We start from the raw sequence: 27,337 nt of genomic DNA on the forward strand, positions 1-27,337 counted from the left end.
CACTAAAGGTCTTACTTGGAAATTGATCTGGCAACAATGAAGAACTAGTGTTTCTACCCCGACTACGATGATTAATTATATATGATTAATACCTTTATGGATAATTAGTAACACTGGAAGCAAAATTCCGTTTCGGTCTCTTGGTATCTGGACAAAAAAATTTCAATTGAAAATAAACCTACAATAAACTGGCAGGTTTTCTAAGTGAAATTTTCTTGTAGAAGAGAGGACTATGTGTGAAAACTGTGTGGAAAATGTTTTCTTTTTGCTGAAAGCTTGTTCAACGGCCCTGTGAACACTTCAGAGTTGTAGAGATGAATTAAAGGTGAGTTAAAGAGCTCTGCCAGTAAATAACTTAAAAAACACCAAAGGTTTCCAAAAGAGTTTAATAAATAATGAGGTTCTTTCTGTACTGTATAAACTATAAATATACCATGCAGTCCTTTATAACTTAAAATAATTTACAGACTGAGGTAGGGGGGTCGGAGGGTGCGGGCGCGGGCTCAGGGCCTCGCTGCCTTCCTGCTGAGCACGCAGACGCAGGCGGTGTCGATGCGGATGAACCTCCAGGCCGCCTGCTTGCCCTCCATGGTCAGGGCCTTGACGAAGGTGTGGGTGGTGGTGCAGTACGAGTTCCAGTGCTTGGCATCGATGCCGCGGCACCCGCCCGACACCGGCTTGGGGTCCCTGCACTTGGTCTCGAAAAAGTACTGCTTAAAGACGTTGTTGTTGATGTTGACCTCGTCCAGCACTGTCACCTCCTTGCCCTTGATGTCAGTGGCCGTGGTTTTGTCCCCGACCCACATGCTGACGCTGTCGCACACCGAGAACTCCCCGCGGTGCAGCACGGGGTGCGTGCTCCTCCTGCTCCTGGCAGTCCTGTTGAGAGCCCCCGTGCCACTGAGAAATCCCAAATTCTGCCCCTGCCCGGCCACCGGCGGGGGCTGCGTGCTGAACAGCACGCGGGGAGACCGGAAACGCCGCTTCCTAAAAATTTTGGGGTCCACGGTGATGTTTACAGCTTCTCTCCTACTGAGGCTCCACGTGGTGTGGCTGTGGGATGTCTGCGGAGCTGCCTGGGCAATGTGGTGTCGGTCGCTCTGGGTATTGAGCAGGGAGTGTTCTGCAGGATACTCCAGTGGAGCATTGTCCTCTGACTTGGGAGCTGCCTGTGTGCCGATCAAAAAAGCTACAATCAGAGTGTAGAACAGCATGGGCATTACGTTATGACCTAGAACGAGAGAGAAAGGCACTGTTACTGCGAGCTGGGCGGGCACAAACCGCTGCCGTTCTGGCCATAAATTTATCAGATACCCGGAATCATACGGATTTCATCAGGTATTCATGTGGGTGCCAGATGTTGTTCTTCCGGAAGAGCTCATTCAGACAGCATCAATGTTCTTAATAAAGCGAGAACATTAGAAAATAATAGCTAGATTATTATTAATTCCTCTGGTATTTGTTGTTAGAGCACTGTTTATGAAGCACTTGTTTGGTGTTATTAATGTGGAGACCATATGGCGACAGCATGTTCCCAGGAGTCAGATCTCTAGTGAGTTTTGCAGCAACCTTTTTGGCCAGGGCTGGTCTCTTGGCTGCAGAGGAGTGAAAGTAGAAGCAGCCCCTTGGCTAAAACAGTTGTCCATTCCCTAAACTTGTGTGCAGAGGTGTCCTTGGGGCTATGGTGGGGGCCACCAAGCCAGTACTTCGTGCCATTGTCACACCCTCAGCAGCCACTCACCTGCCATGTGGCCAGGCCTCACTGCTGGCTGGCTCAGCAGCCTCCAGCAGCTGCCAGCTCTCCCACCTGCCCTTTCAGGACACACCACATCACTGATTTAGGGCAGATAAAGCCCAGGCTCCCCCCTCAAAGAGCTCAGGTATCTGTGTCACAAGGGCAGATGGGATTTTTCCAGATTCAAGGGCAGATACGGGAGCACTGTGGGTGCCAAGCTACCTCTGCATTGGCATCTTAGATACAGCAAAGCTAAAGCCGTTGTGGCCAAAGTACTGGGAATTCTGGACAGGGAAACACCTGTTTTTTTCAGAATGCCACAAGCAAGAACTCCCCAAAAGTCCCTGCAGAGCAGATGCAGTGCCAGTGCTGGTCCTCCTTCGATCCAGAGGATATGCACATCTGTTTGGGCGTGGAAAAGTGCAAGCCAACTGTCTAAACCCTTGCTAAGACCCATTTCATGCTGGCAGAGCAGCAGCAGTAATACCTCGTTGGGCAACTACCATGTGCTGACTAATTCAGCCACATGTTCGGAACGAGAGACATTCAGAAACACTCTGGAATTGCAGTGAAGGGCAGACATTGTGTTTCCTCTGTAAAGACTTAATAAGCAGAGACAGGGTATAAACAGAAAAGCCCGGGTGAGGCTCCTCCCCGTCTCTTTGCCTTGTTTTCCTGACATGTCTCAGCTGGCCCCGAGCTCTGCCGTGGTCGGCCAGCAGGCAGGGAGCCCCAAAGCCACTGGACAAACAGGGTTTTGTACCAGAGGAATTGGGCTCTGCAGTTCCACTGTGATTTCCCAGCATGTCTTAATGTTTTTTCTGGGTGTGGGTCAATTATGGTTGCAGTTCCCCCTCTCTGTGGAGATTTTTCAGATTAGAATCCCAAGCAGCTCTAAAGGACTCAACCAGGGTGCTCTGCCAGAGCATAATCCTGTGGAAAATGCAGAACAACCCTAAGATGTCCCATAGGATCTTGTGTGTCTTATCTCGGACAGGAGCTGAAATTACATAAACAGCAGGGCTTGTGCAGGGCTGAGCAAACATTTAGGAAACCAGCGGGAGATGCCAAGTGAAGGTAGTGACTGAGGAGGGCGGAGAAGCAGAGCCTGCATGGAGGGGAGGAAGGAAGAGAAAGGCCAAAAGCCACGTGAGCACTTGTCTGTGCAACTGTTGGGCTGGAGGCATTGGGGACAAAATGATGACGACGAGAGTCAAATGTTTGTCACGGAGCAAATCCTTACTGTTCCAAAGCCACTTTAATTTGCTTAAAGCAAGGCTGAGGGTTGCTGCTTTCCCACGTGCTGCTCGTGCTGGAGCACTCGTCATCCTCTGTATAAGGAAACAGAGCTGGGTGTAGCTCAGAGCTTGGCTGTGCACCCTCCAGAGAGTAACCCCTTGTTCTACAACCAAATTAAAGTCAGATGCTTCATTACATCTCTCAAGAGTTAGCTTTCCCAACAGAAATGTTAATGGAAAAGGTTTGCAGAACAAAATCCAGGCACAATTTAGCCATGCCAATAGCAGCCTCAATGCATTGTGTTTATGCATAAACCCCTTTTTTATTATTTCCTTCTATAGGAAAGAGGTGCTGCAATGTCAGCAAAGAGCTGGTTCTGGTTTTGTGCTATACAAAATTTGCTGTTCTAAAATGCAGCTACATTTACCTCCCTTCTCCGCGTTTCTTGTGTTGCACGTGCTGAGATTTTTGCTTTAAGGCCATTAACACAAAAGCAGAAAGACCTTGCCTGCTTGCCTTTTTTCTTGAATTGCCTTTTATTTCCTCTCCTTGAGGCAAATCATTCTGTGGAGTGTGGCCCAAACACAGACAGAACATATTTGGGATACGTGGTAACTTTTGTAAAGATTCAAAATGGAATCTTTTTATCCATTATTGAGTTAGTGGAGAATAGAAAGTGACACATTAAAAAAATGAATGAGACTTGATGACAACACAGGCAGGAGAAGTTAATATTAAAGAATAGGTGTGCCTTGGGCTGTGAGGGTTGTGAATTCTTTTGCTGGCACACAGAGGTATTTTACAGGCTATTTTGGGGAGTCTGGGGTGTCCCTGCCCATGGGGAGCTTTGAGGTCCCTTCCAACCCAAACCAGGTTGGGATTCTATGATTCTCTGTCTAAACTTTGTCACACAGTTATTAGATCCTCTCATGGTGCTTTCTGGAGATGTTCACAGTGGATGCCTCATGCAGCCACCTGAACTCGCAGGGGATGTGCAGCTGCCAGTTCCAGTGCTGGTGGTCTGTGGATGTCTGATGGGAACCCCGGCCACAAAGGTTATCACAGGCGTTTTAATGCCAAAATTACAACGCCTGTACTAATCCCACTTCTGTGTTGGTCAAGTGTCATTTAAGCCCTTCCTCTGGTGTGGCTGCTGTGTGAGCCTGGCCATGGGTGGCTTCAGGCTGCTGTGGGCAGTGAGTGCTGGCTTACCTCTGAGTGGACTGCACAAAGAACTGCTCCCCCAGCAAGGTCCTTATTTCATCCAGAGCTGAGCCGGGCTGGGCTGCACCTTGCCATGGGGCCCTGCTGCACCTGCCAGCTGTGTGTGCCGTGGGTCACTAGGGGCAGAAGGGTTTGTTTCAATAATTAGCCAGCAAATCAGTGTTTTCAGTACCATTCCCCTCTTGGCAGCAGCACAGGGACGAACCCCCTTGGCTTTCTGAGCTGTGCCTTTTCCCTGTCACAGCATCAAGCTTGTCTAAAGCAGTTCCAAACTTTGCAGAGCAGCACATTTGTAACTGTGGTTATCAATACACTGCTTCCCACCCCTCTCAGACACCTTCCAGGCTCAGCAAATGTCAGACCGATTAAAAGTTTTAACTTTGGTTAACTGAAGTTAAAACTTTTAATCAGTCTGACAGGCAAACCCAGGAGTTTTTCCCTGTGGGGCAGCAATACCTGGCACTGCACAGCAGCCAGGGACAAACCAGGGCTCACAGCCCCAACATCTGTTCTGGGAAGCAAATCTGGTTACAATTAAATTCAGGAGGAAAATCACATATTGCCGCATATTGGCAGACAATTATCTGACTGTGGCTGATATTTGAGAAGAATTGAAGATACAAAACTTGCAGGCACATAAAAGCACATACTTAGATGTTTGTTGTGTTGCTACTGTAAGGGCAGCAATGACTCCAGTCTTAATCACTACATTGTGAATGGTTGTATAGACCTCAGTTAAGGGAAAACCATTATTTTCCTCACCAATTGAATCCAGCACACTGACACTTTCTCATCAAAACACATTTTCTGATTGTAAATTCATGGCACTGAAAGGAATAGCAATAATATTTTATTAATCTTATTATTCAATAGCTTATCTGTTCCATTTCATAAGGTAAATAGGGGTTGTATAAGGTACTCCTGTGCTGCAAAAACCCTGCTGCATTCAGGCTGAAGTGCATTTGCTAAGGAGAACAAGCTGCTAATGCCAAAGCATGAACTGGACTCACTTTCCACCTGCACAGCGTCTGTCCTCGGGAGCGCCGGCTGCCAGCAAAGGCAGCCACTGGGTTTGGCTCTTACCAACACACAAATACAAGTTAATTGATGTTTAAACCCCCAGCTGAAACCTTCCCAGCCTGTTTTCATCAGTGTAGGGCACAGGAGTCACCCTGTTACGTGCTCATTGTGCAACACTTGTGCAGTGGTTTGGCCACCCTGGCTTTGTCTGGGGCTGTGGCTCAGGTTCCCCCTGGGTGTTGCAGTATTTAGGAGCTGAGCTGGTTACACTCGTATCAGTGTGTCAGAAAGGTCACACAGAGTTCCAGAATCCAAAGATTCATGCTACAGATGGAGTATGCTGTATTTTTGCAGGAATGTGCTAGTGAAGTAATAACCCTTTCAGTGAACTCTGGAGAGTTGAGTACCAGTAATGATAGAGCTATAATGTGCTGGCCACTGCCAAAAATAATCCAACAACTTTTCCAACTGTTCTGCCACCCTAAGAAAACACTGTTTCAGTTCCAACTGGCTGGTTTTTAACCACAAAAGCATTTATTTTCAGCAGGACTTTTTTTTAAAAGTTCTTTTACTGTCTTTTTCCCGGATTCCTGGCTGTGGTGGAATCCAGTAAATGATGCGGTGTTATTCAGCATCCATAGACTATTCCTCTGTTCTACCACTCCCAGACATTCATAAAATATCCTGCTGAAGTGAGTGTTTCTTCAGGATTTACATGCACCCAGGATGACAGACACGAGGGGTGAAAAAATCTCACTTCAATCTTATTTCTTAGTCTCAGCACATGTAGAGTAGAATTAAAGAATCCCAGACTGGTTTGGGCACAGGGTGCCCAGAGAAGCTGTGACTGCCCCATCCCTGGCTGTGTCTGAGTCCAGGTTGGATGGGGCTGGGAGCAACCTGGGATAATGGAAGGTGTCCCTGCCCATGGCAGGGGTGGGATGAGATGACCTTTAAGGTTCCTTCCCACCCAAACCAGTCTGGGATTCCATGATTCCATGATTCTGGAGAGTGGGGAAATGGATCACATCAAAAAGAAAATGGTTCTGTGTCTTGAAAAGCTCTTTGCTTGCAGGACCTGTAAGTGCAGCAAGTGCCAAACAAAACAAGTTTAGGGAATTCCCTTTTTGTTAAAGTTACCCACAGAATCTGAGGAAAAATGGACAAACAGGGAATGTTGTCTGGAAATTTATGAGGAATGAAAATTTAATAAATTTACTAGATTAATTGCTTCCAAATACAAACAGCAGTCAGTGCACCCTTCTCACTGCACGTTGACCAGATGCCACTAAAGTAGCTCCTACACAGAGAACAGATAAATTAATGCTCATTTGGCTCAGTCAAACACAGCAAGTGAATTATGTTCTAAATAAAAATAAACATAGTCAATAAACATAAGCATAGAATGTTGTAATCTAAGGCATGATACAATTTGGAATGTTGTTTTCTGTCATTCTTGAAGTTGTTGGCGTATTTTAGGGATGTGCAAAAAATAAACAGAACTGCTTGGCTGTCAGTGCAGCAAATGGGATCATGGAGGTCACCAAAATAAGCAACAAGTAGTGAATTAGTTTTGTCTCATTGCTTCTGGTAGTGAGAGAGAAATGAGGGAGGCAGTTGCAGCTGAAGTTGCTGGTAAAGAGAAGGTGCCTCTGGCACATCTCTCACGGAAACATTTTCACAGGTATACGAGTTACATGAATTAAAATTTAGCAGTAGCAATTCAGGGAGAAGGGAGGCCCTGGGAGGGAGGCCTTGAAGGGAATCCTGAAGCCATTATGACTAAGAGCAGTGTCAGAGGCACAGCTTTCCCTTGATCTTAGCTGATGAGCAAGAAAATGGGAATTTCTAATGGACTCAACATTTCATTCCTCCATTATATCTGCAGTGACTCAGCCCTTAAATAAGAGGTTTATGGGTGCTGGAGAGCCAGCTGGAAGCTACCTGTGTCTCATTCACTTCCTTTTTTTTTTTTTTTCCCCAAATGCCTCTAGCACTGAAATGTTCCTTTGAGGATTTCTAGGGAGAGCAATAGACTGAGAAAAATGCTGCCCTGCAGCACAGAGCATCGTGTCACCGTGATCCTCCTCATCATCACAGGATGTGCACCCAGGATCTGCCTCCAGAGCTCTGACTCATCCTTAGCCCGGGTAAAGGTAATAATAGGGATGCCTCATAGCCCATTAAGCCTCTGGTAATTTGGGGTACTTAAGGGGGAATAGCACCATGAGTCTGGACCCACCCCTGGAAGTGTTCAAGGCCAGGTTGGATGGGCTTGGAGTAACCTGGGAGAGAGGAACATTCCCTGACCATGGCAGGGGGTGCAGTCAGATGCTCCTTGAGGTCCCTTCCAACCCAAACCATTCTATGATTCTGCAGGGTGGGGATTCACCAAATCCAAAGCCAGTGAGGCTTTGGAAAACACTTCTTAAGGTTTATTTTATGTTTACTAGGGTATAAGCAATGGAAATGGCTTATTTGTAAGGGCCTAATTTTATCCTTTCTTTCATCCTGAACCAGTACATCAAGATTTTACTTGCTGGTGTCTCTGTAGAGAAGTCCAAAGACAGGGAAAGGAGTGCATTTCCCATCACCTTCACTGACACCCCTCAGAGCATTTGGTGCTGAGTGAGGCCACCTGCTGGGAGAGATCCAGCCTGGAGCCACAGCCGGGGGTTTCATGGCATGGGACAGGCAGAGCTCACCTTCAGAAGGCTCAGTTTAAAACTCCTGAGTGAGTAAAACAAAATCAAAATTTCTATGAATATAATCATTTGTTCTGCATCTCAAATTCGCTTTACAACGTTTGGCACCATGATACTGACTCTCACTTGTAGAACGTGCTCATGGGAATTCAGAGGCATCAACAGCCATCTAAAATGTGATTCCTTTGGGAAAAAAACATGATCTTAGGTCAAGATGGCCATGCCAGTAAAGGCTTGTGACAGGATGCAGCTCTTGCTGTGACAGATGGGCTGTTAGTGAGTGTTGAACATGCACAGAGCCGCCCTGACAGAGCACAAAGCTTCATCCTGCTTCAGATAACAAAACCAAACTGACAGTTATTAAATAAAAGATAAAAAAATTGTCTCTGTCAAGATAAAAATCTCTTGAAATAAAGTGAAGGAAAGCACATCACTTACAAAACTAGTGACAAATCTCTGAAAACAAATGACAGAAAACAGCCTTTGGAGGAGCGTGTGAATCTGATTCTCCTGAAGTCAACGACCGCAATGGCATAAAGCTGGTAAATTAAATAAGCTAGAAATAAAAATCCTGGCTAGGAGCAAGTTATCTGAGCGTACCAGGGTTGTATATCATCCCTATATTATCATCCAGAAAGCAAATCCTAAAATCAATGATTGACAGGTGATGATTACTTTGGAACTTTCCATATAGCCTTGGAGCTGGATATATATTTTATAGGACCCCAGGGTTTCATATATCCTAATTCATAGGCACCAAGGAGTGACTAAAGATCTCAGGCACTAACTGACAGGAAAACTACTGCAGGATAAATGGGATAAATCCATCCATATAAAGTTGGATGCCTCCATCCTGCCCAGCTGGCAGCCAGCATGAGATTGCTGCTCCCTACAATTCCTATCCAAACACAGCAGGACTCATTCCCTATTGCTGCTTAAAACAGTGAGTCCAAAGGCCTTCCTGAGGCTGGAGCATGGCCTGCCCTTCTCCCCTCTACACCTTTCCCAAATGGATTTATATTTGGGAATATTTGGCTTGCTATATTTGGCTCTGAGGTTTCCAATACAAAATTACCAGTAATGAAAGAACTGGAATTTCAGACTTCACGACACTACCAAAAAGAACTGGAATTCAGCTGGGAACAGAAAGTATGAGGGCAGTCAGACTGTGATGTTACATCCCCTCTTACAGCCAAGAGTAGTTAAGGCAGAAAAATACAATATCTTTAGGGCCAGTAAACCTTTCCAACTAGTGATCTTATTCCAGCTATTCAGAAGGGAATATAAATCCTGATTCTTTTCCAAGCCCTGATTAATAAGAACCAGCTGAATCCCAGCAGCAATGCTAGCATTTAGTTTTTATTCAGGCTCATAATTTTCATTTATATTCTCCTTTTTCACTTTTCTACAACTGCACAAATAAATTTGAACAAAGGTGATTTTTAGCAATTGCACGAGTTGTAGTGTAAGGCATCAATGTAGTGACTCCAGAAATGAGGTAGAAAACAAAAATGAGCTGGGATGTCATGATCAGATTCCCAAAGGTAGACTCCATCATCTTCAGTGTTTCTCTGGATCATGAATTTGGAAAAGAACATTATGTAAGGACAAGGAGCAGCCATAAATTATGGCCATGACTTTTCAGACTTTCCCGTTCTATTAATTATTTACATCCAAAAGGAATTTTATCTTCTACAAATCTTCCAGTGTGTTTATAACTATTTTAAATGACTCAATGATATTTTAATGGGGCAGGAATTCTGAGAAATTCCAAAGGGAAGCTGAAGGGTGTCTGTGCTTGGCAAGTCAGAGTACAGAAGGATGCAGCAAAGGAGAGAGTTGAGAACTTTAAAACCTCTGTTCTACTGAACTGAGGCTCTGGCTGCACCTGATAAATTCTGTAGCTGGAGCAGTTCAAACTGATGTGTTGGATTTTTTTTCTATTTAAAAAACCCTTAAGGATATAGACAAAAATCTACAAAATAAAATCTTATGACATGGAGTTGCTCTTGTGTTCACTCAGACAGTGCTGAGATAGGGAAGAAGCAGTCAATACTGGAATGGAATATTGCTTTGCCTGTGTAGGATTTTTCCATCCAGAATTGTCGAGTGCTTTTACAAACACTTAATAAAATGATCCTCCCCTCTCACTCATGGTCAGTAGAATTTACTTCTGTAGCATGTGAAGAACCCAAAGAATAACACAGGATTCTTGCCAAGCAGTAGCAATGTTCCTCTTCTCCATTGCCCACCTCCTTTTATTATTTTTTTAATTTCTAGGATATTCTTTACTACTTCTAAATCTATTTTACCTTCATGAGACCTACAGAATTCAGTTGCCTTCTTAGGGATTGAATTCCCTCTCTTATGATTTACTTTACATTACAATAGGAAAATCATGACAAAAACCCCTCAAATGACACCTTTAGAAATTGAATTCCATATTTTTATTGCAGTAGGAAATGGGTATTGACCCCACAGCAGTCACAGTCATTCTGTGCCCTCCTTATTGTAACTCACAAGGCACGGGCATAATACTCTGAACTACAGAAAAATGTTAGTATTTTCCCTTAAACCAGCATACCCCAAGGTGAATTATATGTACAAACGAACGAAGTCGTTGGGCTGTTTCTCATAAGCTGTTTGACTTCTGTATTCTTTGAATATCCTGGACATTTGAGAAATACATTTTCATAATTTCTGGACAACTGGATTTGGGCAGATATTTGTCTATCTGCTCCTTGCAAAGCCTGAGTTTTTTCTGCAGATTGTGAAGATGTGGTAATGCTCAAACCCTTGTACTCCACCTGCCTTTCCCATTTAAATTGAGTTCAAAACAATTTCTTTAGAATTCCTAAGCACTCCACTACAGAGATGTGAAATATGGTGGGTTTTAAACTAAGCAGGTCTAAATAAATAGTAATAGAGTAATATATTATAATAATAAAAATATATATTAAGTAATAATATTCGTGTGTTAAATCTAAACTAAGTAAATTCTTTAGTTCAGTGCAAGAAAAACTTTCAGCTTTGAAGTTTTTTTGCTACTTGCTGGTGGTTTAAAAATTTAGTTACCAAAGAGGTGGAAAAAAGGGTTTTGTTTCCCTGCACAGCAGGAACCTTTTAGATGTGGTGTAGTTTTGTAATGAGAGGGTAAAACCTCCTAAGAAACAGGGTAGAGATGTCCACAGAACATCTGGAAACACCACCAAATAAAACAAAATAAACCACAGAAACACTGAGTTATCAGATTGCAGTGTCATCTTGTAATGTTCTCTGCAAGCACAAGTAGTTCTTGCAGGAGAAATAGGAGTCTCCTGACATCTAGGGTAGTTTACCAAGAAAAACACAAGGTTCTTACTATTGCTTAGACCTTTACAATATTCCTTCTAATGCTGTGGTTCATCTGAACACGACCAGAGAAAGGAAACAAGCAAATGGGGTTTCGCCTTGGAGTTCCAGCACTCCAGAAGCAACGGTGCTTTCCATGAAGAGACAGAGCTGGTTTGTAAACTGTGGTGCTGCAGGAATTTTTACCCCTGGGCTTTCATACTTTGTATGTTTGTACTCAGCACTTATTGAGGATTAAAGCCTGGTTTCTGTGGAAGTGTGTTGACACTATGCAAAATGCTCCATACCTACATTTTTCCCCCTGTATGTTTTTCTGAGTTCAGCCTGGGAGATCATCTTGATTACTTGGCAGCAGAGTGAACTACTGCAAAGCACAAGTGTTCAGGATGTTTGGGAAACCGATCCTATTTCTTCACATGCTTTTATTTGCCTTATTGTCCTTATTTGTTCATTGTATTTTAGTGTGTGCATGCCTCAAGTGGTAGAAAAACAAGAGTGGTTTTGCCAGTGTTTGTAATCCATGCGAGTACCAGCTCCTTCTCTCATTACCAAAACCCTTTTCTGCACCTTTCTTTATGGAGTGAACGAATTAAAAAGCAGCAGGAGAGTGAGATAGCCATCCCTAAAATCTGTTCTCTGGCTCTCACTCCTGCCCCTGCTCATGCCTATGTGTTGACATCCTCTGTTTTGTTTCCTCTCCAGCTCCAAGTGCTGCTCCACGTGCTTTCTGACTCCTTTATCTGCAAAGCTCCTGCCTTCTCCTGTCACACATTGAGTCCAGCTGCCTCAGAGCTGCTGCCCCACACAATCTTCTCTGCAGCACACGTGGGACCTCTTCAGCGTCTTGGCTTTCATCTGCTGTGGAAGGTATTTACTCCTTGCTGTATGATTGTTTTAACTCATTACTCTATTAACTCACCATGCCAGACAACTGCTGGCAACCCTAAAGAGGGGTGGTAACAAAATGCAGTGGATTCTGTACATTAGCAACAGAATATATATTCAGAGAAACTAATCCAAGCTGCGTTGCCTTGCACTGAGGTAGTACAGAGATTGATTTACTTCGTTCCTATGCTCTGAGAATCTCAGCTCTGATTCTGCTGCGACCCTGACACCAAACCTGTGAGGCCAGAGAAACACAGCCCAAACTTCAGCACTCTCAGCATCCTGAGTGTGTCAGGCAGCTGCTGCACAACAAATCTGCTCATGCTCCCAAAGAGCAGAGACAGTTTGAACTGGGGCCATATTTCAGCTGTACATTGTGGGCTGCTGGGCGCGGACCCAGCGAGCAGTGGGGAGTAGGAGTTTTCCATCTTTGTATTATGTCAGAGTTTGAGGGGAGGCAGCTGCTGTGGATGTTTTAAGATAGGAGGTTCTTATTCCTCACTCAGCCATTTAAGGTGAAATGAAATTTAAGGTGAAATTTCAATGTGGGAAGGGGTTTGTTTGTCTGGATCTTCAACCTCTGGAGCCTGACAACTCTGGAATATCCTCACCTCACACAAAGCTTGAGGGATGGTCAGTGTAATATGCAGAGAAGTGAATGATGTTGCAGCGTGCAGGACGTCCTCCCCTGCTGGGAGCCTGCAGCTGTCTCTGGAATAACTGCCTGTGTCTTTGAACAGTTCTCCTGGCCACACAGCTACTCTGTGCAAAAGGACAGCTCAACAGAAGAGAGTTTGTCAAGGAGAGATCGGATCCTGTCTTGTACTGTGGGAATCCTTCAAGCACAGAACAGAGCTCAAAGAAGTTTAAATGAAGATCAGCAACCTTTGCTTAAGAACAGGAAACAGGGAGTTGGACTGACCTGGCAGTCTCAGCAGCTCTGATAAATCTGTGTTTGGCAACTCACTTCTGTGAGGAGCATTCAAAAGGTCTTCACATTTTCTGGCATCATCTTGTTGCTGAAAGCATTTTTTGCTACAGTACAAACTATAATGGGAAAGATGCCTCTCTTTCCTTTAAAGTGTGCCCTTGAGTGTTTCTACCACATTTTCTAGAATTCTCTTTGGCCCTGTTCTGAGTCTGAACAGCTCTGAATCCCTGCATTGAAACACAATGCTATCACTGATGGCATGGGATATCTTTGCACTATTCACACTTCAGCTTTCTGTGGGGTTCACTGACTTCCCTGGTATGTGGACTTGGAAATTAGGGAATTCTTATAAAAGTAGGCCAGGATTAGAAGATTACTGTTCCCATGTTTACCAGCATATTATTTTCCTTGCTACTTTTTATTATTATACTAGATATGAACCTTTTTTTCCATTTCCACAGTGAGAACAATCAATAGATTGAATGTGGGAACTCTTGGACTGGGGAGAACTAAATTGCTGTAATGAGTTTCCTCAGCCTACATTTACTAAAACAATCTTGCAGAAGCTGATTAAACGAAACCTTCTCTTCGTGCAGTGTCACAAGCTTACAGAAAATAAGGGGAAGGAGTGAGGGCAGGAGGTACTTCTGAAAGCTGTGGAGTGGTACCTTGCTATAGCAAGAAGAAGCTACAGAACTAAAAACTTGTAAATAAAATTTCAAGGTTGCAGCTGGTAAATGAAATACAGCTGGAAGTTCACAGGATCATTAAGGTTGGAAAAAACCTTTAAGATCATTAACACAGCACTGTCATGTCCACCACCAAACCATGTTCCCAAGCACCACATCTACATGTTTTTTGAACATTTCCAGGTGTTCCACTCCACCAGTGCCCTCAGCAGCCTGTGGCAATGCCTTTAGTGAAGGAATTTTCACTAATATCCAATCTTCCCCTGGCCCAGCCTGAGGCCGTTCCCTCTCCTCCTGTCCCTGTTCCCTGCCAGCAGAGCCCGACCCCCCCCGGCTGCCCCCTCCTGTCAGGGACTTGTGCAGAGCCACAAGGTCCCCCCTGAGCCTCCTTTGCTCCAGCCTGAGCCCCTTTCCCAGCTCCCTCAGCTGCTCCTGGGGCTCCAGACCCTTCCCAGCTCCGTTCCCTTCCCTGGACATGCTCCAGTCAGATCATGCTTCTTCCAGTTTAATAAGGAGAAAATGCTGCAGAAAAATGCACACGTGTTCCTGACAGGACAAGATGTTGGGAGCCTGTGGTTGGCAGGGACACCTCCCACTATCCCAGGTTGCTCCAAGCCCTGTCCAACCTGGCCTTGGACACTCCCAGGGATGGAGCAGCCACAGCTGCTCTGGGCACCCTGTGCCAGGGCCTCCCCACCCTCACAGGGAACAATTCCTTCCCAATATCCCATCCATCCCTGCCCTCTGCCAGTGGGAAGCCATTCCTCCTTGTCCTGGCACTCAAGGCTGTCCAAAGTTTCTCTTGGAGCCCCTTTAGGCACTGGAAGAGGCTCTCAGGTCTCCCTGAAGCCTCCTCTTCTCCAGGCTGAGCATTCCCAGCTCTCCCAGCCTTTCCTTGCAGATGATGTTGACCCCACTACAAAATGGAGCCGTTATTCAAACCAGTGTAGATAAAAAGTCATGGCCTGCATGGAAGAGAGCTATGTTTGTGCAAGCTTTGATGTTAAAAAATAGTAACTTGAACTCACAGATGTACTGATTACCCTGCTAAAAGAAGACGTGGAATCTCTTCTCAGTATTACAGCATTTTAATTAGAAGAATGTGAGCAAAGCCTTAATCTTGTTAGTAGGGATAGATACGGATGAGGCAGAAACAAAATCCACAGCAACATAGTCTAAACACGAAAAGCAGTGTCTTGGAGGTTGGTAACAGCACCAGAACTGCTCTCTGTCACTGCTTTTGCTGCAACACTAAGCTTGACAGTGACTAAGTTGGAAGAAATAGCTCTTCTGCCTTGTAGCACTGAGCTACATCACACACAGAGCTCTTTGAAAAAAAATAGCTGAAATGTGGGAAAGGTACTTCAGATTTACAAACCAAATCCACAGATGCTTGATTATTGTCTTTAAAGTTCTTTTTAGCCCTTCTAAATTCTTGTGACACTCAAGGATCAATAAGAGTCTCATCTGTAGCTGATTCTGACAGATGTTAATCTTTGCCTTGGCTTTGCAGTCTGCTTGAAATAGTACTTGTTCCTTCATGTCAGGCCTCTGGCAATGCTTACAGAGTCAGGATTACAGTCTCCAGTGAATCCCATTTTTACTGTCATTAACTTTCTAAACTGTTCCCCATAGCTGGCAACCTTTCCATGCTTGGAGATCTACTTAGTGGGAAGCTGGGAGAGTGATGGGTTTTGCCTGTCTGGAATCATTGTGCCTTTAATTGAGATTTGTTTAATTTTGTCATTAAGTCCATTTACATTGTAGGCATCGTGACCATGATTACACACTGTGCCTGTACCCTGGTTGTGTTTTGTGCCATTTACCTATTAAAGAAAGGGGGAAAAGCTCTGTGTTTACTTAAGATTTTTACAAGTAGCCATTTTTTTCTTCCATTACTTTAGTTAATAAATTAATCTAATTTTTGGATTGGAAAAAACGGCTCATCTGCAGATGCTGTGCTGTGTTCTGAGGAAGTGATTAGATCTATTTGGCAAAATACAGGTGAGGATTCAGTACCTGCTTGTCTGGAAGGAATTATCAGAACCCATAAACATGGGGGTTATGGTTGATTCCAAATTAGGGACAAATCTTGCTCAGAAAGCAACAGGAATGGAAACATTTCTCCTGCAAATCCCAAGGACTTTATGATGAACAGAAACCACGGGGTGCATTGCTGTGTGTGTCCCTCAGTCACAGAGTTGTGGGAAGGCTTGGAGCAGCCTGGTCCAGTGAAAAGTGTCCCTGCCCATGGCAGGGGGTGGAATGAGAGGAGCTTTAAGGTCCCTTCCAGCTCAGACCAGTCTGGGATTCTGTAATTCCAGGATTCTCTGACAGATCAGGGGTGCAGGTGACTTTTCTTCTCTCAGAATGTGAGTCAGGGGTGACCAAAGCTGTGTGAGTTCCAACACGAGTTCAACAGTGATCACTTCAGCAGCTGGGGAAGCCAAAGACTTGCTTCTTAATGAGAAAAAAGAAAGCTGATTAATCAGCTGAGTCATCCTGCTCTGCCTCAGTGCTGGTATGAGTGGCATTCCTTATGGATCAGCCTATTCCAAGGGAAAAGCCAAACCATAATCAAGGCTAATTGACTGAGCTCAATCAAATGTTTCGAAATACCACCCATGAGTTTGACATCAAACAAAAAGCAGGGATATTCCCAGTCAGGCAGTTAATTGCTTCATGAAAACTTGTTCTTTGCAAAAATTTGAAGATTTTCACCAGTGCTCCCTTTTATTTCCATTTCCTAGGCTTACAGTAGGTTACAGTGTAATGTACAGATTAACAGACTGGAACAAGACACTTGCCCTCTCTTACATTTTTCCTTCTGAACAATGCTGCAGTGCTGCCTTGTCTCTGCGACAGAAAATTTGCAGCCTCCAGGAGTTAAAATAACATTTTAGAAGGTTTTAGAAGGATAAATAATACCAACTTCTTGCAGATATTAGTACAAGCAGCAAAAATTGCAGTATTTAAGGGTAAAGCCACTAGGCTTTTTAGTCATTATGTTTAGAGAATTAATCCCAAAAGGATAATTTCTGTGGGCTTTGTTTCTTACATCCAGCAGAAATTGTTTCAAAGAGGAGCTGAAATGCCAGACTTTTTGCAAGACTTTTGTCTAGTGGAAAATAACGGTGGTGTTTAAACATTTGTCTGGTTCCTGATGTGCCCCAGGTTGTGTGCAACGATGAAAAATTTATCAGCAGCACATCTGTAAATGAATCATCTTTTTCCCTGCACGCACATGGTTGCACAATTTTATTGACTGCTTGCTTTGGTGAATATTTGATATTTGTTGTGTGAAGCTATCCCATCCCGTTTGTAGTATCGGAAATTCCAAGCACAATTAACAACTGAATGTGGTGTCACAGTTAATGAACCCCCAGCCCCCTGTGACCCAGGGCAATAGCACACAGGGTGAGCCAGTCTTCTGTAGTCACCAATGACATCAAGACTGAAGTTACAACACAAACATCTGGCTGCAAGTCCTGCACCTGGATTGAACATTTTCTCATCTGGCTGAATGTGCAGAGCAGGTGGGGGGACCTCAGGTGAGGCCCAGTATTAGAAAGAATCAATATGAAATCCTGGGATGGTTTGGTTGGAAGGGACCTTAAAGCTCATCCAGCTCCAACCCTGACACCTTCCACTATCCCAGGTTGCTCCAAGCCCCATCCAACCCGGCCTTGGATATTCCCAGGGATGGGGCAGCCACAGCTGCTCTGGGAAATCCATTCCAGCCCCTCCCCACCCTCATGGGGAAGAATTCCTTCCCAATATCCCACCTAAACCTTTCAACCTTTCTGTCCAACCCTGCGAAGGGAAGTGTTTGGGTTTCATAAGGAATCTGGGAACACTCAGTCCAAAGCTTCTAAACTGGGAAGCCCCTGGTGGGACCCACCAGCTCTGAGATGTGGGTTTGGTCTTTAGTCACAACAGGGGGTGCAAAATGATTTAATGGGTGTGGTGGTGTTCGATCAAAGGTTGGGCTTGATGATCTTGGAGGTCTTTTCCAACCTTAATGATTCTATAATAAATTCCACAATCCTTTTCCCACATAATCGTGACTCTGGTTTGTATTTCACTTCAGAGTCCATCACTCTTCTGCAGCAGGACATGAGCACAGGTGCCATGGCTGGGCTTCACACCTTCTGTAGCTCCACAGAAAACATTCAGAAAACTCCCATTCCAAATCTGAATTTCCATGGGGTTGTGCCAATATTAATTAGTACAAATAATGTGATATATTTGAAATTAGCTGTCATTATAACACTTAACCCCATATGTAACCACGTATTTGCCTTGTCTGGATATTTGATGTGCACCTTGTATTTATTACAGTGTTATTTGTTAATGCTTTTGTGTGGTGAATCAGTTGTCAGGAAGAATCATTGTGGTTACAAAAAAGCAGTTTTATTGTGAACTGGAAGGAAGAGAATATGGGTGAGGATGGAGTGGGAGGAGACAGAAGATGACATTTGTAGCCAGATGTGATTTGTAGTATGAAAATATTAAATGCTGTTGAAAAGTGGGACTCCACAGATTATTGACATAATTGTGGCAATAGGAATAGATTTTTCTTTGGTATTTGCCTATTTTTGCTACAATTTTCATCGGATGATGAATACATGACAATTTTACATTGTCTAACACCAAAAAAAAAGGTTTTTTATTCTATTTGTTAAAATAACATATGTCTAGCAGATTTCTAAAGGAATCATCTTTTGAAAGAGGCCTATTGTGATTGAATTTTTCATCTTTCAACTTTTCTCTGGGGTTTCTTTGCATTAATATTAGGTTCCAAGCAATAATCAGCGTCTAAGCCTTACAAGATCATTTTTTGCCTGTTTAAAATGAAAACCAGAGGGGAGTTTTGATGATTAGGTGTGTACTTCATTTCTGTGCACAAAGCCAGAGTTTAAATACATGTCACTTGAAAATGAGCTTTCTCAAATTCAAAGGGAGAGAGATGAACTTTAAATTGGAACTTTAAACCTTGCATCCGTTTCCTGTGGCATTGGAAATGTGCTATTTTCACAGAAAGTATTTCCTTTTGCTTTCAAGTGATGGCACAAGCAAGTGCTGAAGACTGAATTCAAATGACTTAAATTCTTTTAAAAATTTGAAATATTGAACAAAGGGGAGAAATTCTGCAGGTCATGAAATAGTTTTCTAATTTCTTTGCTTTCAAAGAGGAGGGAAGAAATGGGAAGGAAAGGGCCACATGCCTTTCTCTCTCAGAACACACAGAGAAAAGAAATGGTCTCTAGAACAGCCCTTCCCAGCACCAGGAACATGCATCCAGGGAGAGCTCGTGGATCAAACTCCCTCTGATGCTTTGGATTCTGGATGCTTTGCCAAAACCAGAAACTCACACTTTTGGCATAGATAAAGTGTCCTGGAATGTGAGGCTGAGCAGTGACCCTTTGCACTCTCCTCTTTACAGCCTGTGCCTGAGAAAATGATGAGAGGAAGGTTTGGCAGGAGGCACTGGGGCAGGGAGTGTTTGGATCCAGGCAGAACAGAAACATGGATGTTGAATATTCAGAGCACTGATAACACCAATCACGGAATTCCAGGATGGTTTGGGTGGGAAGGGACCTTAAAGCTCATCCCTTTCCACCCCTGCCATGGGCAGGGACACCTTCCACTGGACCAGGTTGCTCCTCGGTAATGAGGAGAGGGATGGAAAAGATTTTTGGAAAGTAAACCCACACCTCACTTCAGTGGCTTATTCTGTGCTTATTTATTTCTCTTGACACTCTTCATGTGCTTTCTCCTCCCAGGTAAGAAGTGCAGTTACTGTGATCAGTTTTGCTGAGGGAAATGGACAAAATTGCTAACGCTGAGCAGAAACAAGAATAATCAACTTATTCCCCTTAAGCGAGAACCCCTTTAATGTCCTCTCAATACCGACCAGGTGAAGGGCTCATTGTCTCTGACAGGGGCAAATAGAAGATTCTACGAGCAAGATAAGCATATCATGGTATAAATAATTCACATACAGTTTGTATGGCTGTGGGAATGCCCCCAGCTCCAGCACCTTGCTGGTCCAGTGCTGGGACATAGAGTATCCCAAAAGAATCATGGAATAATGGGCAGGAAATGATGCACTTGGAAAATGCAGGCTGTGTCATCCACCACAGGGCAAAACTCTTTGTGAACAGGCACAGGTCTTTTCTCATACCTGACTCATCCAGACATAAAGTCGTCAAAGAAAAAGAATAAAAGCTATGTTTCAAAATAGAAAAACCCTTATTCTGTGAGCCAGAGCTCTTAAATGTATCATAATCAAAGTATTACGTAGCAATGAGGTGCCTGGCAAATCCCCATCACAAAAATTCCTGAAGAACGCTTTTTTTTTTTTTTTTTTAAGAGCCTGGATCACATATGGTTGTGTCAGGAACAAAATAAAACAGTCAAAGTAAAGCAGTGAACCAGACCACTAAAAAATCTGTGTCACCTTTCTACCTATACAACAGGGGAAAATACAAAGTGATTAAGAACAGGAAAAAAATCAAAATAGTAATTTTTCACCTGGCAAAGCCATACTTGGCAAATAGAAAGTTATCAAACACATAATCTGCTGCCCAGCTGTATTTACACTGGGCTAATTTGCTCATTGTAGGTCAGAACTGTCAGAATCAGTGTAATCTTTATAAATTTCCTGGGCAGTTAACAAGTAAATGAGTGAAGACAATTTTTGCTGCATCCTCTTTAAGGCAGCAACATTTCTCAAAAATACGGCAGCTCAAAATAAATGACCAGCCCTGAGTTAAGAACCAGGTTCATTTTATCCATTAGTCATTCATTTCATTCATTTCTTTGATTTTATTCTTGGAAGTAGCTTTATATTTGCATGACATGAATGGTCATTATGGTTTAGTGGGCATCGTGGTGTTCGGTCAGAGGCTGGACTTGATGACCCTGGAGGTCTTTTCCAACCATAATGATTCCATGATCCTATGATTTTGCCAATAATATGTAAACCAAGGCCCAAACCAAAGTCAAAGATCTTGTTTTACCTTCTGGTTGATTTTTGTCTTTGTGCTTGACTCTTGGAAATTCCAAGCACAATTAACAACTGAATGCGGTGTCACAGTTAATGAACCCCCAGCCCCCTGTGACCCAGGGCAATAGCAGTGGGGATTTTGATTCCTAGCAAGTCAATGGGAGCAGAATCTGATCTTTTATTAGCACATTGTTATGGACCCTATAGGGACAGGAAATTGGATTTTGGAGCCAGGAAGATAAACGAGGGACAGACTTTTTGGAACCCATTTATGGTCTGGGTTGATGTTCAGTTTTAAAAAAACCCTGAATAAAAGAAGTCTTGAACTACCTCAAGTGGTCTGGTCACTGCAGGTTTGATTTCTGTCATGCTGAGGGGGGATTGTGTTAGGGTTTGGTTGGAAAGTCCAGGCCAGGCACTGGTGCATTGTCACCATCCCTCAGTTTCTTCCAGGAAATACCACTGTGAAATGTGGAAGTCGCATCCATGAGATAGGACAAGGAGGAATGGCTTTAAACTGAGAGGGGGCAGAGTTAGATGGATATTGGGGAGAAATTGCTCCCTGTGAGGGTGGGGAGGCCCTGGCACAGGGTGCCCAGAGCAGCTGTGGCTGCCCCATCCCTGGGAGTGTCCAAGGCCAGGTTGGACAGGGCTTGGAGCAGCCTGGGACAGTGGAAGGTGTCCCCTGCCCATGGCAGGGGTGAAATGGGATGAGTTCCCTTCTCACCCAAACAATCCCTTGGTTTTCTTAGATAAAACCCATCCCAGCAACAGAGAGTGTGTGACTGATACATCTTGATTTGGGTCACCCGATGGTGTCAACTACTGTGCCATAAAATCTCAAAGCATTGTTGGAAATGCAGGAGCCTCAGGGGAAAAAAGAAGAAAGGTGATAAACAGCTGCCTCCAAGATAAGGAAAAGTCAGAGGTGTTTCATTCAGTGAACAGTGGCCTGGGGCAACTCAAAGGATGGGCAGAAATGTGGCAGAAAAGCCATCAAACGTCATTTCAAACTACATCCTGCAGCTGAATTTAGATAATGTGCCAGAGGCCTCGTTCCTCTGTGCGTGTGTGTGTATTTAGGGCCTGATTTCTCCATGCACTGGGCAACCTTCAGCTGTGTGCACGCTCAAAATGCTAAGCAGCACTTTGCTCATCTTCTCCTGCTGTCCTGTCCTGGTGTGATCTAAATGTTTCTCCCAGGAGTTGTTCTGACTCTGGGTTGCTGTAGCCAGCTCTGGATGTCCTTGGTGACTCCTCAGCTCTCTGCCAATGCACTCGGGTTCTTGGCATCCAGGTTTCACTGCTGGCATTGCCATTCTCTGCTGCATTTCTCAGGGTGGTGCAGTTCTCAAAGTGAAAGGTTATTGTCAGTGTAATTAATGAGGCATTTCCCTGCTACTTTTTACTTGAGATTTATTTGTGTATAACATTTTTAGTGGGGGCTGTTAGAAAAGACCTGACTTCAATAAAGAATTTCAAGTAAGATGTCAGCTCCATATAAAGACCACATTGAGATGAGAGAAAATGGTATTTCCCCATTTCAGTGAATTTCACAAGATGCCCCAGGATTCATGGCCTTTCTCCACTATCTCATGATCTGTTCAGACACTGATTCGCCTGAAGAGCTGTAAATCTCATCACTGATGTCTTTCTGTAGTGGTAACATCCATGAACACTGGCCTACACCTAATCCTTGAGCAAAAATCAAAATGAGGGATGCTATTTTACCTTTTGATTTTGTCAGAATTGCCATTCTTTCACCAATGAACTGGCAACCCACAGTAAATATTACAGTCATCTTTTTGGAGGTGGGGTAGGTCAAGTATTTGACAGCTGAAGCACCAAGGAGAAGGAACTAGAGCAGAAGTGCTCCCAGGTCAGAAATTCTGCCTCCTGCAGCAGCTGGGGAGCGGGGTACACACAGAGCAGCCACGTGGGGATCATCTCCTTGGGCTGCTCTCCCACTCCGAGGTCATTCTGGAATCACAGATTTATGGAACCACAGGCAGCATCTTTGCTTTCAGTGTGCCCGATTGCTTCCTGAACCCTGTGACCTGCAATATCCCGTGGGAAGGAATTGCACAGCTCCATTATGCCCAGGGAGAGGAACCACCTTGTTTTGTTTGCCTCGATATTGCCACCTGCCAGTTTTATTTCCTGCTCCTTGATTTTCGACAACAGCCATTTCCTTTCAACATCTTAAGGAAAACTGTGACTATAAATATCTCCCTCACACCCCTGCTCAGCCATCTCTTTACCAGACTTAGAAATCATAATCTCTGTAGTTTCTCTAAATACAGAAAATGTTCCAGGCTTTCATCATCCTGCACCTTTTCTTGTTTTACTTTATCCTTTTGTCCTCGTAACCGGTGTCCAGAACTACAAGCAGTACCCAGGATGTGGGGATGGGATGAAACCCGTATTGAGGGTCTGGGATTTTCCTTCCCCCAAATGCCATGGCTTTAGTATTAGTGGCACTGGGCAGACAAGAGTGCACATAACTCACCGTGATTGATCCTGGGATCTCTTGGCAACAGCAAAAATGATCTTGCTTTGCTTGACCCCATAATTTTTGGTATTAATTCACATCCACATGCACACAAATATTTAATGAATTCTGTGGGGCTGCACAAAGGGCATTGTGGGGAGAGAAAAAGCCACAACACATCCCACAGGACCTCTGTCCCTGAGCTTTGGTTGGAGAAATGTTCTTAAATGCTTTGGCCTCTGTGACCCTGCTCAGGTCCGACCCAGCACAGGGAGAATTTCCTTCTGGCCAGGGCAGGAACGCAGTTGTAGGAGCGTTGGTACATGTGCCTTTTGCTTCCATACAATCATGGAATCATTAAGGTTGGAAAAGACCTCTAAGATGACTGAATCCACATGTTAACACAGCACCACCGTGTTCACCACCGAACCACATCCCCCAGGACCACACCTGTGCATTTTTGAACGCTTTGGATGGTGACTCCAGCACTGCCCTCAGCAGCCTGTCCCAATATCTGGCAATCCTTTCAGGAAAGAAATTTTCCATAATATCCACCCTGAGCCTCCCCTGGCCCAGCCTGAGGCCGTTCCCTCTCCTCCTGTCCCTGTTCCCTGCCAGCAGAGCCCGACCCCCCCGGCTGCCCCCTCCTGTCAGGGACTTGTGCAGAGCCACAAGGTCCCCCCTGAGCCTCCTTTGCTCCAGGCTGAGCCCCTTTCCCAGCTCCCTCAGCTGCTCCTGGAGCTCCAGCCCCTTCCCAGCTCCGCTGCCCTGCGACAAGTTTCTTTCTTTCCACGAGATAAATTTGGTGGGAAGAGGTGTTGCCGCCCTTTCTCTGGGAGTATAACGAGTTTTAGTAAATACTCCGGTTTAACAAATCCTTTGCCCAAGCAGCCGCGGCTCCCGGGCAGCTGCCGGCAGAGGTCACCGTTGCTGTAGCTGGGCTGGAAGGGGTTGAGTTTCCCCGGCTTTTATTGGCCTCCCATTTGGGATTGACAAATATTTCTAACCCCACCAATCCAGCGCTGACCGTTGCTGTTAGAGCATTGAATCTTTTGGAATGAAACCATGGATTTTAGTAACCCTTCATCTTTTTTTTGTTCGTAAAATGTAGATGAAAAAATCACAGGTTTCTGTTAACTTCTTAAAATCACCAATATTTTTTCCACGGGCCCTTAATTTAATTCAGTAATTAGTACGTATCCAATATTCTGTTAGTCCTAAAAGCATTTTGTAAGGAAACAGAAAACCAGTTAATAGAATCTGTTCTTAAAGGAACATTTATATGGCCAAAGCCATGGAGCAGTAGGGGAATTTATGGGATTTATTCTATTGATTGAAACAATCTAGTTTTTAATGTGTTCTATTTGACCCTTGTTCTAGATGTCCCATTAAATAAAGATATTTTACACTTGAAAATGGTAATCTGAATACATATTTTAGGTATTTTTCTAACCTGATTTTAAAAATTAATATTTTATGGTTATTTCATAGACTGCTCAGTTATCCTGTGAAATAATTGTTTATTTAGCATATGGGTTAAAATGATGCTTGTGCTCATTGTAACTCTCCACTGAACTCAAATGAAGACATCTAAAAAGAGAGTTTCAGCTTTTGATGGAGAAAAGGGGCACTGCTGAGCTACGAGGATGAGAAAATACAGCCATGGTTACTTTCTTTACCACCTTGTTGGGAGGGACAGATCCCTCCGGGGTGAGTGGCTGGGACTGATCAAGCTGTGAAATCACTGGCACTGCACAGATGTGTCGGGGGGCTCCTCTCCAGACCTTGCTGAGATTTGTTTAAAAATTATTCATATCCATGATTATTAACAAATTTAAAGGCCGAGTCTTTCTTATCATACTTGAGAACTCTCCAATATATTTGATTCTTCGTTCCATCCCTGTAACCTCTTGGACAAGTGCAGAAAATATTGTAACCCTCTGAATTTCAGACAAAACTGCCTGAAATGGCAGTTGGCAGGGGGATTTTTAAAGCCTGTTTTCCACAATATCTGAACCAGCTCAGAAGTGCCAAGAGCAGGAATGTACAGACAAGTCAGCTCCCTCTCTGTCTTATTGCAGATAATTGTCACATTTTAGTTCGGCTTAGCAAAAAAAGTGCCCCCAAAACTTCATTGTGATACTCTAATGCATGAAAACACCCATAAATTATCCGTCTAACAGTTACAATGCAACTTCCAAGTTGTGACAACTTGGAAAACCAGCCTGACAAGCACGCTCACTTTTGGTGTTTTTCTAAAACTTCTTGAGCGTTATAAGGAGAATTTAAAGTGAAGAAAGAACCGAAGCACAAACACTTTTTGTTCTCAGCACACAAATTCCTTCTGTCTCCTTGCCTGGAATCCCCCGTTTTTATCTGTGAGCAGTGTCTTGGCTAAAACAGTGTTATCACCAGCTATAAATCAATAAACATTGTCAGCTCCATCCTGTCACTACACACAGGCAGCGGGGAGGTCGTGAGCTTTTCCAAGTGGACATCCCAGAGGATACATGGTCTCTAGTGAAGTACTGCTCTGTCTGCAGCTAAAAGGATTCTGCCTTGGGTCAGTCACGCTTTGATTTAGCAGAATTCCTATTTATTTATATTAGTAAAGAAAGAAAGGGTTTTTTCTCTAGAGTAGAATTATCACAGGGAGGAAAGAAAAGGAAATAAGGAAGCCTCAATATTCAGAACAAAGCCAGTAAAGAATTTTCATATAGGTGTAACTGCTGCAGAATGCAAATAAAACTTAAGTTCCCATATACCTGGATAAAAAGAGTAAGAACACTTGCATTTCCCTAAGATTAAGCTGCTCTCGCTAAAGATGTTTTTCAAGCTTTAAGCTTATCCACAGCTGCCCCGCGAACACCTTCCAGATGTGTGTGCAGCCAAACCTGCCTCAGCAGATGCGATTTTCGGTTTCACCAAACCACGCCGTGCTTGCAAACGCTGCTTGTAGGCAGCGAGCGCTCCGCGTTTCAGAGCCATCCCATGCGTGCCTGCTCCGGAGAGCAGAACCAGCGCGCAGCACCCGCACCTGGGCCGTGCGGGGATCCCCGAGCTCCGGGCGCTGCCGCAGCCGCGCTCCGGCCGTGCGGGTCACTCACCTCAGAGCCGGAGCGCCGCTCGCCGGGGGCTCTGCGCTGCCCGAGGGGTGTCCGGGCTGCTATGCGCTCTGTGGCACCCCTGTCCTCGGCCCCTGTGCCCAGCCCGAAGAGCCATTCACATCCCGCTGCCGCCGCAGCCTCATTCAGCGCTCAGGGCTCCGCTCTGACTCACAGCGATCCAGCTCCCTCTGGGTCCTAGCGCTGTGGACGTGTGGGAGCTGCACGGACTCGCAGGAATTCGGCGCTTGGCTCGCTGCCGAGCCCAGGCAGGGATGCACAGATGTGCAGTGAAAGTTTCAAAGCGTGGCTGGTCGTCTGAGTGCGCTCGCAGAACGCCCAGAGAACCCTCCGGCTTCCCAGTGCCGCTGGCAGTGACTGAAACCCTCTGCAAGGGATGTTTTGTCCTCAGCCTTTCCACTCTGCATCCTAATCCTTGCCCTCAATTTAAAGATGAGGGCTCCCAGAATGAAACTCCCAGCTCCCTGATGAATGGGTCCTTTAGAAAATCATCTCCAGAGCCCTTTGCTTATCTCGGGAGCCTGTAAACAAACCTGTAGGAACACCAATGGTTAACTGGGGAAGGAGTGGACCGGGTTCTCGCAAAAACTGTGCAGTCCCCATTATCAGCTGGCTTTAACTGGGGTCAGCCAAACACTGGTTGAGAGTAGCAAAGAAATATTTGACCCTGACTTGAGGCAGAGGAAAAGATTATATAATAATCCTTCCAACTGAAACATCCTGCGTTTAACGTGCTTACCTTAAGCAACAAAGAGATATGGAAATGTTTTCCAGTGTGTTCGAGGAGAAGGATTAAGTAGTTTACAAGGGAACAACAGTGGGATTTAGGCACTGATAAATAAAGGAAAGGAATATAAAAATTTAAAACATCGTTATATATATATATATATATATATATATATATATATATATAAAAGGCAATTTGGCTAT

General features: G+C 44.4%; 1 protein-coding gene and 1 long non-coding RNA gene across 4 annotated transcripts in view; one reads left to right on the forward strand and one right to left on the reverse strand.

The window, feature by feature from the left end:
• Positions 1 to 368: 368 nt before the first annotated feature.
• On the reverse strand, positions 369 to 26,794 carry NGF (nerve growth factor). Of its 2 annotated transcripts, XM_039565446.1 has the most exons (3): positions 26,390 to 26,790; positions 4,187 to 4,314; positions 369 to 1,231 (listed from the first exon to the last, which is right to left on the reverse strand). In XM_039565446.1, exon 3 carries the CDS (start codon positions 1,218 to 1,220, stop codon positions 504 to 506), a length of 717 nt encoding a protein of 238 aa, XP_039421380.1. In that variant the 5' UTR covers positions 1,221 to 1,231; positions 4,187 to 4,314; positions 26,390 to 26,790; the 3' UTR covers positions 369 to 503. The 2 variants fall into 2 exon arrangements, with proteins under 2 accessions (XP_039421380.1, XP_039421381.1); XM_039565447.1 differs by lacking the exon at positions 4,187 to 4,314 and having other exon boundaries at positions 26,390 to 26,794.
• The window catches only part of LOC109145283, a 38,774-nt gene continuing 18,657 nt past the window's right edge, over positions 7,221 to 27,337 (forward strand). Inside the window, exons 1-4 of one of the 2 annotated variants that reach the window (XR_005603665.1) lie at positions 7,221 to 7,374; positions 7,739 to 7,952; positions 11,977 to 12,141; positions 12,900 to 14,102. This is a non-coding gene — a long non-coding RNA (uncharacterized LOC109145283). Of the gene's footprint in view, positions 7,375 to 7,738; positions 7,953 to 11,976; positions 12,142 to 12,899; positions 14,103 to 27,337 lie in introns of those variants that run through there. The other variant, XR_002046579.2, reaches the window with a different exon arrangement.

Source organism: Corvus cornix, chromosome 26 (genome assembly GCF_000738735.6).
Source record: "Corvus cornix cornix isolate S_Up_H32 chromosome 26, ASM73873v5, whole genome shotgun sequence".
NCBI lineage: Eukaryota > Metazoa > Chordata > Aves > Passeriformes > Corvidae > Corvus > Corvus cornix.